The sequence below is a fragment of the Balaenoptera musculus genome, chromosome 8 (assembly GCF_009873245.2).
Source record: "Balaenoptera musculus isolate JJ_BM4_2016_0621 chromosome 8, mBalMus1.pri.v3, whole genome shotgun sequence".
Classification (NCBI taxonomy): Eukaryota; Metazoa; Chordata; class Mammalia; order Artiodactyla; family Balaenopteridae; genus Balaenoptera; species Balaenoptera musculus.
This window is the reverse complement of record NC_045792.1, coordinates 98397430-98411051: the sequence shown is the minus strand read 5'-3', so window position 1 is coordinate 98411051 and position 13622 is coordinate 98397430. Positions and strand designations below refer to the sequence as shown.

At 40.5% G+C, this 13622-nt stretch overlaps 1 protein-coding gene and 1 non-coding gene across 2 annotated transcripts; one reads left to right on the top strand and one right to left on the bottom strand.

Moving 5' to 3' along the window:
* The first annotated feature begins 1945 nt into the window (after positions 1-1945).
* LOC118899593 (olfactory receptor 1444-like) lies at positions 1946-11080 on the top strand. Its single transcript, XM_036861357.1, is given in 3 exon segments — positions 1946-2167; positions 4911-5093; positions 10106-11080. Coding segments are annotated over 3 exon segments (1380 nt in total).
* TRNAK-UUU lies at positions 6184-6256 on the bottom strand. The gene has a single exon. It is a non-coding gene; the product is annotated as a tRNA-Lys (tRNA).
* Positions 11081-13622: the final 2542 nt, after the last annotated feature.

Sequence of the window (13622 nt, the reverse complement as noted above, 5' to 3'; positions counted from 1 at the left end):
TCTTAAGATGAAGAAGCTAATCAAACTAGATACAACAGGGGACAGGTGAGATGGAGGCTGAGATGAGGTGTTATCCTAAGGAATCAGGCTGGTCCATCTTCTATGAGTTTACATATGCAAATGTGCTGTGATACAGCCGATGGCTGTTGGTTTCCTCTTTAAAGGCGAGGGGGAGGTATATTTCAAAGCAGCAGTTTAAACTGCTTCTTTTTTATTTTTCACTAACAAAGAAGCCCTCAGGGTTTGCAAATCTACAAATAGATAATTTTCCATTTTTATTCTTATAGATAATTTTCCATTTTTATTCTTATAGATAATTTTCCATTTTTATTCTTTGCATTTTTATTCTTAATGAGAAGCATACAGTGCTTTTTAACATTACCACGTCTGGTGATCTGAATGTTAGTTTGGTGAGTTAAGGACAAATAAATTTGCCCTAAGTGAGCTCCTCAAATGACATCCCTGTTCCTAGTCCAATTTCTTAAATAGAAAATCAGGTAGGATTTGCATAATTCGGCAGGCAATTACTGTTTACAGGACTGTTCTAGGTTCCAGGGGAAAACCTAAGATAGTAAGACTTAGTCTCTGTCTTCAAGGAGCTTACAGTCTAGGAAGAGTCACACATTCAGCCCTAATATGAGCTTGTCCATGCAGGAGGGTTTCTTCCTTGGCAGCAGAGGTCAAGGCAGTGAAAGACGAAGGACCTGGAGGTGGGAAACGTGGAAGTATTCGGTTCTGGGAAAGGAGACAAAAGGAGGCAATTTGGAAAAGTGATATAAATAGAAGGAGGCGCACATGTTTCTCAGAACCTCAGAGAAAAACTTCATGGTAGAGATGGCTTTCATTTGAATCTTCACGTGGAAGCAGGAAAAGAAAACTGGGGCATTCCAACCTGGTGCAGGGGTGTGAGGCAGGGCGGAGAAGCATGAAGTAAGGCAAAGGGGAAAATGTGCCTGATATGGTAGGTGGAGAAAGGAACTCCTTTGAGGATCTAAGGTGTGCTTTTCCAGGTGTGCGTGGATAAAGTAGGATACTTGGTAGTAATAAAGAGAATGAACATAATCACACTACTCTATATAAAATAGATAATCAGCAAGGACCTACTGTAGAGCACAGGGAACTCTCCTCAATATTCTGTAATAACCTATATGGGAGAAGAACCTGAAAAATAATGAATATATGTATATGTATAACTGAATCACTTTGCTGTACACTGGAAACTAATATATTGTAAATCAGCTCTACTCCAATATAAAATAAAAATTAAACTGAAAAAAGGAAGAGAAATAAAACTGCAAAAGTTGGTTGGAGCTAGTTTGCTTTGAACGTCAGGCTGGAGAGGCTGCACATTCATCTGTAGGCAACAGGAAGGTCATCGAAGTTTTGAACATGGTGGATTGAAGGGAGAATGCAAGGCAGAGGGAGGTGTGACCACGCATGAGGTGAGGATCCAAGCTTCTCACGCACGCTCCATTGTCCCATCAGATTTCATCTACAAAATACATATTTGAAGATAAAATTATTAATAATTTGAAGATGACAACTGCAGAGCATTAAACCCCAAGGATGGGGCCCTTCTGAGCATGGGTCCCCGCGTGACTACACTAGATGCATGTCTGTGAAGCAGGTTCTGGAGTGGCCTGTAAGAATACTGTTTCAATAGAATGGAGGTGGAAATAGTTGAGGCTATGGTGCAGTAGACTGATGATAGGATGGGAGATGATATAGATGACAACTGTAAGGGTAGAAGGAGGGATACTCGTAGAGCATAAGTGTCTATTAGGGCGGGAGAAAGCCTTTTGAGAGTTTTGGGGAAAGGATGGGTAAATTAAGCATGCTTGTGGACACATGGGGTAAGAGCAAGTAAGAGAAGGTATGAAGGATGGGACTAATTGCTACAGTAAAGATCTCACAAGAGTAAGTAGAGATTGGATCAACGGTATAGATGGAGGGGGTGGGAAAAGAAGAGGGCAAGGTCCGAGCTAGGAAGGCAGAAGGCAGCATGAATTTAGATGGAGTGGCTGAGGTGACATTAACATCAGGTGGCCCCAATCTTAGTAAAGAAGATGATGTCATCCGCGGAGAGTGCAGATACCTCAGTGGGGCTGAGGACTCAAGAGAAGCTCGGGAAATTCTGGGGAAATTGATGGATGGAAATGAGTCAGGAGTCTTAGAGCACGGGTTTCAATCATGCTGTTAATCAGTGGAGTGGCTTTAGGCTGATTACTTCATCTCTATGAACCTGTTTATTCCTCGATAAAATTAGATATTTACAAGATAACACATAGTTATACAGTGTTCAGTATTCTAAGTACTTTACATCCGTTCACTTAATTCTCACAACAATCCCATAATGAGAAAGAGAGGAATAGAGAGGCTAAGTGACTTGTCCGAGCCATTCAGGCACTGGCGGGGAGAGCTGGGGTTTGAACCCGTGCATCTAGCTCTAGGGACTGTACTTATCACCTCTGAGCCATGGTGTCTTGGGTACCTTAACACTTAGTGGTCTCTTAAGTCTTAAAAGGTGCTGACATCCCATGTGTCCATAAAACTAACTTTTTTAGATAGACTGGTAGCTTCTTCACTCTTCTTGTAATCCTCGCAGGAAAGGCTTGCAATGGCCGCAAGGTGGCAGCATTAACTCAGAGATACCTGGCCTTGAACTAACCCCGAAGTCAGAATTGACCCCTTTCTTCCCCTTTATTTTTCTAAAACCCCAAAGTATACTTATTTGAAGGTGAAGTCACAGCTTGATCTTGTGAGGAGCCCAACGGTGAAGGAGCCACAGAAGTCAAAGTAGAAGTATCCCCATAGGAATTAAGAGCCTTTGGGAGGGAAGAGGAAGAAGATAAGTTCAGGAGCACGAAGAAGTGATGAGTTATCCGTTTAGTAAGCAGCAGATTCTAGGTCTCTCACTTGCCAAGAGCCAGTACTATTCCATTTTACCATGTTAATAGTCTTCATTTTAAGCAGTTTAATTTTTTTAGAATATTAAACGCAGATAAAGGAGAGTACTAAATTATTTTATAGAGTCAGATGTTTTGGCTAGATTGTCTCAGTTGTTAGATGTTGGACCTACAAGGTGAAGTTTTCTCTTTCTCTCTCTTTCCTTTCTCCCCCTTCCCCTTCCCTCTTCTCTTCCCTTTTCCTTCTTTTCCTTCTTTTCCTTCTTGTTCTTCTTCCTCATCCCTTTCCTTCCTCCCCCTTCTCCTCCTCCTTCTTCTTGCTATTCTTCTTCCCCTTCTTCTTCCCCTTCTTCTTCTCCTTCTTCTCCTTCTTCTTCTTCCTCTTCTTCTCCTCCTTCTTCTCCCCCTCCCCCTCCTCCCCCTCCCCCCTCCCCCTCCCCCTCCTCCTCCTTCGTCTTTGTCTTCGTCTTCTTCTTCTTCTTCATCTTCTTCTTCTTCTCTCTCTTTTTAATCTCTCTCCCTTTTTCTCTCCCTCTTTCTCTCTCCATCCTCCCTTTGGTTGTTATAGTGATCAAATAAAATAACAATGAGGAAAGTCTAGTCTTCAGGTTTGACGTGTGGGTCAGAAGATTAGATCCTACAAAATTTGAAGAGTGGTGCAAACACATCCTCGGCCTCTTAACACCTAGCTTGTCACTTACTTGGCCACTTCTTATTTTATCAAAAAATTTTAAATTTATTCTAACAGAAATTTTTTTATAAAAGGAAAAGAAAAAAATGGAAATAAGCTTCACTTTTGTAGCTGACTCTATTGGAACATGCATTTGTGAGTCCCTGTGGGAAGCAGGACCCTTTTCTGGATTCTGAGAGCAGCCCTGTTCTTCTACACTGATTTCCAAAAGGAGCAGTAGAGCACAGTGTAAAACTATGTAGACTTCAAGTCAGACAGACTTGAGCATCTCCTTACTTCCTGGAGTGACAAGCTGCTCCAAGTTCGTGTGTTGTATCCCTTGCTCTAGTCTTGGAATCAGTCAGTTCTCCAAGAAATGCTGGTTCCTTTTATTGGAGATTATTATTAGAAACCAAGATTAGGGTGTTAGGTATATACTGAAGTTTTCACAACTGTAAAACTGGAAAGATAATATCAATACATTTCTCATAGAGTTGGGTGAACAGTAAGTGAAAAAACACACTCATATAGTACTTAGCAAGGGCCTGAAACATAGGAAGCATCCAATATGTGATCATTCAGTAGGGGCTGGTATAGAAGACTGCTTCCTGTAAGCTCCATGCTAAAGCTCATCTAAAATCAAGTTGATTGGAAAAAACTTTCATGAAACTGTTTTGATCCATAAAAGTCCTTGTAATTTGAGATTCCTTAGAGTTGGATTTAGGCAAATGGAAATTTTGATGAAGTCTATCATCTATATTTAAAATTAGAAATTTTAATTCTAATTTTAAATAAAGATGAAATTAAAATGAAAATTTCTCCCCGTTTAGTCTTAGAGAAAATGCCAAATCCCAAATTCTCACAGGACGTCTTCTATAGGCTGAGTGGGGATGGTTGGACCCTGCAGCTCCTTTGAAGGCATTTTTAAAAAAAATTAATTAATTAATTTATTTTTGGCTGTGTTGGGTCTTCGCCTCTGTGTGAGGGCTTTCTCTAGTTGTGGCAAGTGGGGGCCACTCTTCGTCGCGGTGCGCGGGCCTCTCACTATCGCGGCCTCTCTTGTTGCGGAGCACAGGCTCCAGACGCGCAGGCTCAGTAGTTGTGGCTCACGGGCCCAGTCGCTCCGCGGCATGTGGGATCCTCCCAGACCAGGGCTCGAACCCGTGTCCCCTGCATTGGCAGGCAGATTCTCAACCACTGCGCCACCAGGGAAGCCCCTGAAGGCATTTTTGCTGGAACTTGATCACCAATCATTTTAGCCCTTGCTTGAAGGCCTGGAGCTCCCCCTGGGCCTTTAAGCCTTTCCACATCACGATAATGTTTCATTCCCTCAGGAAAGTGGTGTTTTGATTACTCGTTTGCACGTTACTGAGCTCTGGATTGGGGTTGAGTCCCTCCAGAGGCTCCCACGTCTACATAGATGCCAGCTTCTGGCCGATCCCAGGCCTCTCATACAGTTTGGTACCACTCACGCTCTGAAACAAGCAGCGAACGCAGCTGAACTGCTTTTACACTTCGTAACTTCAGGAAATCTTTTACGCTTTGAAATCTGAGGTCTTCTGAGACTGAACAGCTTTTCTTTTCTTTTGCAGGCTTCCAAAACCCCCGTAGTTGAAGGCAGTTCTGAATTAAGGTCTCAGAATTCCCAAGGAACTAGGTATGTTTTCCCTGACTTTTTTTTTTTTTCAACATTCTTCGTACTGTGGGTAACAATAATGGGTTTTTTTAGGAGAAAGGGGCTCAGAAGTAGGTATAAAAAAAGGACTCAATTCCATTTTCCCCACTTTCCTCTGCCACATGAAAAACTGAGACAATGAACCTCTCCTAGGTAATTTTTGGGTCATCTTTTCTTAAACAGAAACTGACATAGTCATGTCTAGGTAGAATGCTGCTGCCAGCTGGTGTTAATAAAATCTGGGACTCAAGTTCATATGATTGACTGATGGTTTTTTAAAATATTTTTTTGTTGAAGTATAGTTGAGTTACAATGTTGTGCTAGTTTCTGGTATACAGCAAAGTGATTCAGTTATATATACATATATTATATATAATATATATATAATATATGTATATATAATATATAAATATATATGACCTTGTCATTTATCTATTTTATATATAGATAAAATATTTTATATTTTGTATCTGTTAATCCCAAACTCCTAATTTATCCCTCCCCCACCTCCTTTCCCCTTTGGTAACCGTAAGTTTGTTTTCTATTGATTTACGGATAGTTTAATGAAAAGATAAATTAGTTTGTATTGAGCACCCACCATAGACCACACAGTGGCTAGATTTTTTCATATTTTATCTTCCTTAATCCTTTACTGTCTCTTTTTTCGTGGAATTTAGTCTTATGGTTTTCCGTTGAGAATCTTCTTTTGGAAATCCCCCAGTGGGATGTGATGGCTGAGGGTGATTCTTCAAACACCTTTAGAAACAATTTTGATAATACTTTTATTTTCAGATTATCTGTCTTGGTGGTTTCTACTTTTATAATCCCTTAATCCTTGAAGTTTTAATGGTTTTCAGTTTTCAACACACTTTCTTATTTGTTATTTATTTATTTATTTATTTAGCCAGGCCACACGGCTTGTGGGATCTTAATTCCCTGACCAGGGATTGAACCCGGGCCCTCGGCAGTAAAAGTGCAGAGTCTTAACCACTGGACCACCAGGGAATTCCCTCATATTTATTATTTATTAAATAAAGCAGTTGATCACAGACTATCTTTAAATATTTTTTTAAATGTCTTTACTTTTTCAAGGCTCCTTCTGATATTTATTTTAGGCCTATGCAGAAAAGCTTGGCCTTTGTAGGACTTTGGTGGAAGGGAACACAGCAGCAGTGGCAGCAATGGAATTTAGATTCAGGCCTTCAGGGATGGTGCCGGGCAAAGCAAGGCTTTCCTCTCTCTGCCCTGACTCCAAATTCTCTTTGCTGCTCTGGATCCAGACACATTTATTAATAGTGACACAATGCATGATAGAAAGTGTTGTCCATCAAGAGAACATAGAAATACTTTGAATGTTAATTGATAATATATGAAGATGGCAGTCTGGGGCAATTCAATATAGGGAGTGCGTGATAACTGTTAGAAATCAGACCTACAGCTTAGGTACATATAATTGGGTGGTTAGTATTAACCAAGAAAATTGATTAAATAAACATTTGAGAAGGTGTTTTGGAATAGAATTCAGAATCCACACTAAGTCAGCTGCCTTTCATTTTTGGAGTTTTTCTGCATCGTTTACCCTACCTCGTGTTGGGGAAGAGGTTGGTTTATGAAACAGGAAGGTGAGTATCTCTTTAGTTGAATGACCACAGTACTTGGCAAGCAGTTTTCCCTTCCTAGACTACCCCACCAATGAGCAGCAATATTTGTCTGGAGCGCTAGATCTTGAACTAACTGCTTTATCTCACCAAGTCTCAGTTTCTTCATATATATACATCTATACATGAATATGGGTCTGTAATATATATGTATGCTGTAAAATATATAATATACATAACTCATGGAATTGTGATTTAATAAACTATGAACACAGATAGAGTTTTATAATCTCTAGAACAGTGGTTCTCCACCAGGGATGACCCTGTGGACGTTTGGGACATTTGGCAGTATCTGGAGACATCGTTGTCTGTCACAGCTCGGGAAGGGACTATGTTCCTGGCATCTAGTGGATAGAGGCCAGGGATACTGCTAAAGCTCCTGCAATGCACTGGGCAGCCTTTGCCCTGCCTCACCCCCGCCTGCAACCAAAGAACTGTCCTGCCCATAATGTTTTTTTTAATTTTTATTGGAGTATAGTTGATTTACAATGTTGTGTTAGTTTCTGCTGTACAGCAAAGTGAATCAGTTATACATATACATATATCCACTCTTTTTTTAGGTTCTTTTCTCATATAGGTCATTACAGAGTATTGAATAGAGTTCCCTGTTATACAGTTGGTCCTTATTTAGTTATCTATTTTATATATAGTAGCATGTATATGTCAATCCCAATCTCCCAATTTATCCCTCCCCCTCCCTGTTTCCCCCTTGGTAACCATAAGTTTGCTTTCTACATTTGTGACTCTAATTCTGTTTTGTAAAGAAGTTCATTTGTACCATTTTTAAAGAGTCCACGTAGAAGCGATACCATATGATATTTGTCTTTTTCTGTCTGACTTTCTTCACTCAGTATGACAAGCTCTAGGTCCATCTGTGTTGCTGCAAATGGCATTATTTCATTCTTTTTTTAATCCAGCACATAATGTTAATAGTCATGAGGTTGATAGTTCCTGCTCTGGGGCTTTGTACAGATATTGCAGTTAAGAGGCCCCAGCTTCCTAATATGTAATATCAGGAAACTGCCTGTCATAGATGATAGGATATTGTGTCTGCTAAGTTACAGAGTACGCACACATGACAAAAGTCGAAAGGAAAAAAAGAAAAATGAAGGACTGGCTAGATGTAATGAAAGTGCTGCTGGTTGGAAAGTTAGTGCACACATTACTGAATGGAAATCTGTCAATAAGCAAAAGAAGGATAAAAATGTAAAATCCTAGGAATTTATCTTAAGGAAAAAGAAAGGGGCATGAGAGGACATCTACAAGGGTATTCCCTGGAGCACTGTTTATAAAGGTGGAAAATGGAAACCAGGACTGGAGTTTTATCATGGTTCCTGACCAATAGCATTTCCAAACTGGCTGAGCCAGTCTTGTGATACCAGCTGCGACACTCGTGTGTGTAATCGTCATCCGAACATGACAGGCTGGGCTGCCTCCTTTTGTGGTATGAAAAAGGCTCCTTACCCAATCTGATCACTGCAGTTGCAGATTAACCAAGGCCAAGCAGAGCTGAAGCCTTTTCTCCCTTAAATCCCTTCTTTTTCCCTTTCTCTCCTTCCTTCACATCTTTTCTCTCTTCCTCTGTCTGAGCCTGTTGCCACCCATTCTGCCACCAGGGACAGGACAAACCTATAAGCACATCAGACTGAGGGAAAACAATAGGAGAGAGAGACAGATCACTAGAATTAGGACACAAGTCTTTCACCAGGCCTGCCCATCCCCAGTCTCACTGTTAATTCTGAATATTTTTTACACTACGAATCTTAGCTAATATGTTGGCAGAAAAGGTGGACCCAGCTAGACAAGAGAACAAGAAGCTGTTTGTTGTGGGGTTAGTTAGCATGAAAAATGTTTAAACACTTTGCTATTGATGTTCTAATTAATTCACCAAATATTTAGGTATGTGATCAAGGGGTCATGGTAGGCTGCGTGGTTGCTCAACTAATTGTGTGAATCACTCAAATCTCAAGTGCTTTGGGAGAGCAGAGAAGGGAGAACTTAATTGTAATCCGGATCAATAACAAAGACTTCTGATAGGAAGTGGAGAGGTATAATCTCAATTTAAATATATAAATATAAAATACAATTGAATTACTGTTGAGGGATAAACTTATAAAGACATTAAAATTGTAGTTAAGAGCTTTGGATTTGATATCAGAGAGACCAAGGTTTTAATTCCACTTTCAAGACTTACCAGTTATGTGACTTTGGGCGATATTTTCCTCTTCTTCTCTTCTTCTCTTCTTCTCCTTCTTCCTCTTCTTCCTCCTGCCCCCTCCCTCCTCCTACACCCCCTCCTTCTTCTTCATCTTATTATTATTACTATTATTTCATAATAATAGCTCTCCAGTCTTCATCTAAAAGCTGCTAGATTTTAGGAGCAGATAGTAGCCAGAAAAAAGAGACCAAGTATAAAATATACTGACAACTGGAAATAATCTAAGTAAAAAGCAAAATGCTCTATTTACATATTTTATATCATGAAGCATTGTTGAAAAAGGTGAACATTTTGAAATAAGAGTATTATCATATATACTCCTTGGGTATATTTTGCACAGTTTACACATTTATACAGTTTCTCCTTGTGTAAAATGAGGAAAATAATATGATCAACCCCAAAGAGTTGGTTTGAGGATTAAATAAGTTAACTTCAAGTAAAGCTCTTGGAGCAGTGCCTGGCATACAGTAAGCTCTTACTGTGCTTAATACCACATAATTCTATTGGCATACAAAATATCAGGAAATCTCTGTAGAGGCTGTACTCTTAGGAGTGGAATAAAAAAACAAGGAATGAGGGATTTATACTTTTTACTTCATACTATTCTCTTTTTGATTTTTTAAAAACTGAATAAACAAAATCTTAAAAGCTAGGCTACCAGACATATCATATTTTGTTTCATATGATGTAAACAGGTAGAATAATTCAAGCTCTGAGTGTATGGACATTGGGTTCAGAAGTATAAAGATGTGAATTAAACTCTGACCCCTACTAATTAGGTTATTCTCGTCAATATTAAGCTCCCAAGAAAGTAGGCATAATAGTACTTATCTCACAGGATTAAATGCTGTAATGTAATAGAAGGGTCTAACAGGTGCCTTACACAGAGTACTTTCTCAATATATATTAGTTTTCTATTTTTACATCATCCCTCTATACTTTCATCTGTTTCACTGGCTCCTCTTCTCTAATTGCCAGGCTAAATTGAAGTTAACCTCAGTGGAGAATAGCACAGAAGCAACAGAGTTCATCCTCTTGAGATTAACAGATGACCCCAACCTCCAGGTTCCCCTCCTCCTGGTATTTTTGTTCATCTACCTCATCACTTTGGTTGGGAATTGGGGGGGGGTGATGCTGGTCATCTACTCAGACTCCCACCTCCACACTCCAATGTACTTCTTCTTCAGCAACCTCTCCTTTGTCGATCCGGGTTACTCATCAGCCGTAGCTCCCAAGACAGTGGCTGCACTGCACTCAGGAAGCAAACTCATCTCCCACAATAGATGTGCTGCTCAGTCCTTCTTCTTTGTGGGTTTTGCCACCGTCGAGTGCTACCTCCTGGCCTCCATGGCCTGTGACCGCCATGCAATGCTGTGTAGGCCCCTTCATTACAGCACCACCATGACAGCAGGTGTGTGTGCGCTCCTGACGATGGGCTCCTATGTCTGTGGCTTCCTCAATGCTTGCATCCACACAGCAGACACCTTCAGACCCTCCTTCTGTGGTTCAAATGAGATGAATCCCTTTTTCCGCGAAGTCCCTCCACTCCTGGCTCTCTCGTGCTCCAACACATGCATGAGCAAGCTGGTGGTCTTCTTTGTCGTGGGCTTCAATGTCTTTTTCACCCTCCTGGTCATCCTCATCTCTTACTTCTTCGTATAGGTTGCCGTTTGACGGAGGCATTCTGCGGAAAGAAGGAGGAAAGCCTTCTCCACCTGTGCGTCCCATCTCACGGCCATCTCCATTTTCTATGGAACAATCATCTTCCTGTACTTACAGCCCAGCTCCACCCACTCCGTGGACATGGACAAAATAGCATCTGTGTTTTACGCGGTGGTGATTCCCATGCTGAACCCCTTGATCTACAGTCTTAGGAACAAAGAAGTGAAACATGCTCTCTGGAAAATACTCAACAAACTTAATTCCCAGTCTTTAAGTGTGAGTAGGAAGTAGGCAGGTAACTAAGGGATAAACCTTCCCCCCAGACCTAGATGCCACCTCAACTTTTGAGGTTTGGCAGATTTCAGTTCTTTCTTCTCCAAGAACAGTGGTTACTTCTGCTGTTAGGAAAAGTGGTAAAAAAGCAGCCCTCTGAAATGTCTCACTCAGAAAAATAACCTTATATTTAGTGAACAACACCCTGGGATGTTTAAAATTCTTCCTGCATTAGTTTCCTGACACGGTGTAAAGCCGAAGATCAAAGCATAAACTGAATGCACTGACTTTCCCTCTCCCTATTTTAATTGGAAGAAATTTTCCATTTGTTATTAAAGTGTGGTGTAAGGACTACGTCTTCATTGAATAATAGTTGTCAACTGGAAGGCACAGCCTTATGCTTTTCGTTTCTTTGATCTGTGAGTTTGAAAGTTAAAGTGTCTAATGCTGACAAAGGATGTTTCAATATTTTTAATAATGTCTCAGAGAAGGTTATAATTGAAAGGACAAGGCACTGGACCAAGAGTCAGGTGACCCAGTATGAGATCCTTCTAACCCCGATGCTTCTGCGCCCACTCTCATTCCCATCCTCACTCATAGGCTGTGTACTTTTGTATTCTCCATCTCCTTCTGTTAAAGTGTTAGGACAACTTTGGTAGAAAACAATAAGCCACCTTGTGTATGTATGTTTCAGTAGATAAATTGTTTAAACTTTAACCTGAATAAGTGTATCTCTTTTTAGAGTTCCTGCACTCTGTTCTATGCTTTTGGCCTTGGTCTAACATAATAACCAAAACTTACAGAAGGTTAAAGAAAAAACATTTTTTTCCAAGGGCCTTGAGAAGGCATATTTGTCTTCTGAATTAAATGCTTGCATTTCTCGGCATCCTTAAGTTTGGTGAATCTATTATGAATTCACACAATAGATTTTTGTGCCCTCATTGCTTCTGTTTTTTCAATAATTCAGTTCACCTCTGGATCCCTGTTCTATTCAGATGTTCTGTAATTAGATGCAGCAAAAATTAAAAAGCCTGTGTTAATGTACTTCTTAAGATGGGAATGGCCTGATGATGCACAGCACAAGTGTACCTTCAGGTCTTGTTTCATGAGCTAAATGGTGTGAGCGGATGTGTGTGGGTGGGAAGGGAGCGGTGATTAATTTCACTTCTCACATATCAACTGCTTGATGTTTATAGCTACGATTAGTCTAAGCTGCCACGAATTTCATGATTTCAAGATCTCAAAAAAAAATTTTTTTTTTTTATCTTAAATGTGAAAACCAGAAATCTTGGTGGGCTAAATCAGGGAGCTTAGAAGGTCATATTAGTTTCGAGATGCTCAAACTCCATTATGCACAGGGCAGCCTTGGTCTGAAGAGGGTTGATCATGGGTCTTGTGGAGAGGGAAGCAAAGAGGGACATTAGGCTGATCTGTAGGAAAAACTTTCTCAAGCACATGGTCACCATCACCTAAAGGGATTGGGAGCTTCTTCTGGATCCAAGGCCTTGACAACCTAGACTTGCCTCATCCATCCTCCCACCTCCCTGCCTTAGCAGTGAGGATTTTCCAGTAACACACAGAAGAACAGCCTTGAATGGCCAGGATCCACTTCACCAAGGAGTCCTTCTCAGTGACTTATAGAAGTTACAGAGCTCAAGGTACCCAGATTTGGAGATGAGTCTGGGAAGCATCTATCCGAGCATTGAGTGTGTTCCGCTCAGAGCTCAGCTTCTTTTCCTACTTGATAGATATCATTCACTTCTTTTCCTCTTCTTCCTGCTCCTCTTTTCCCTTCTCCTCTTCCTCTTTTTCTTCCTTTTTTTCCTCAACCTCTTTCCATCTTCAGCCCAAGCAAGAACTTCCCTCACCACTAAGCAGTTAGATCCCTATGAAAAATTAAAGTCTATAGCTTTTATATTAAAACTGTTACAGTACCTAGTAAGGTGTGTTTCTGGGCATGTTTCTTTCTGCCTCTATATCCCAGTTTAGGCAGAAAAGTATGTGGATCTTCTAAGAGTTAAAGGCCTAATGACTACATATTACGTTTTCTATTGAAGTCATCTCAAACTAGCACTACAGTTGACTGCAAATGAGTATGAAGGTCCTAGTTCTAGTATCAAGAGCTGGATGAAGATTCTTACCCTTCTTATCAGTTGTGTGACCTTGAAAAAGTCATTTGATCTCTTTGAACCCAACATACAGGATAAACTGTGAAGACACCATGAAATAAAGTATGCAAACATGCCCATCATAATGCATGCGTGTTTTATACAGCTGAGAGTCCTGCAATAGCTCTCACTTATCTGTTCTTGTACTTCCCACTTTTGGCTCCTGAGCTCCCCCACTCTGTCCACCCCATCCACGTCCAAGCCTTTAGGTCCATTCGTTGTTTAATTTCCTGTCCTCCAACCTCCCAGTCCTACAGCAGATACATTTCAATCTGACATCATGTGAGTATTCATTTACATAAGCTACTCAGAAGGAGATGTCTTGTTGCCAGTAAGACATCAATTTACAGAATACAAATTACCATGGGGAACTTTTCACGTCCACAAGGGAA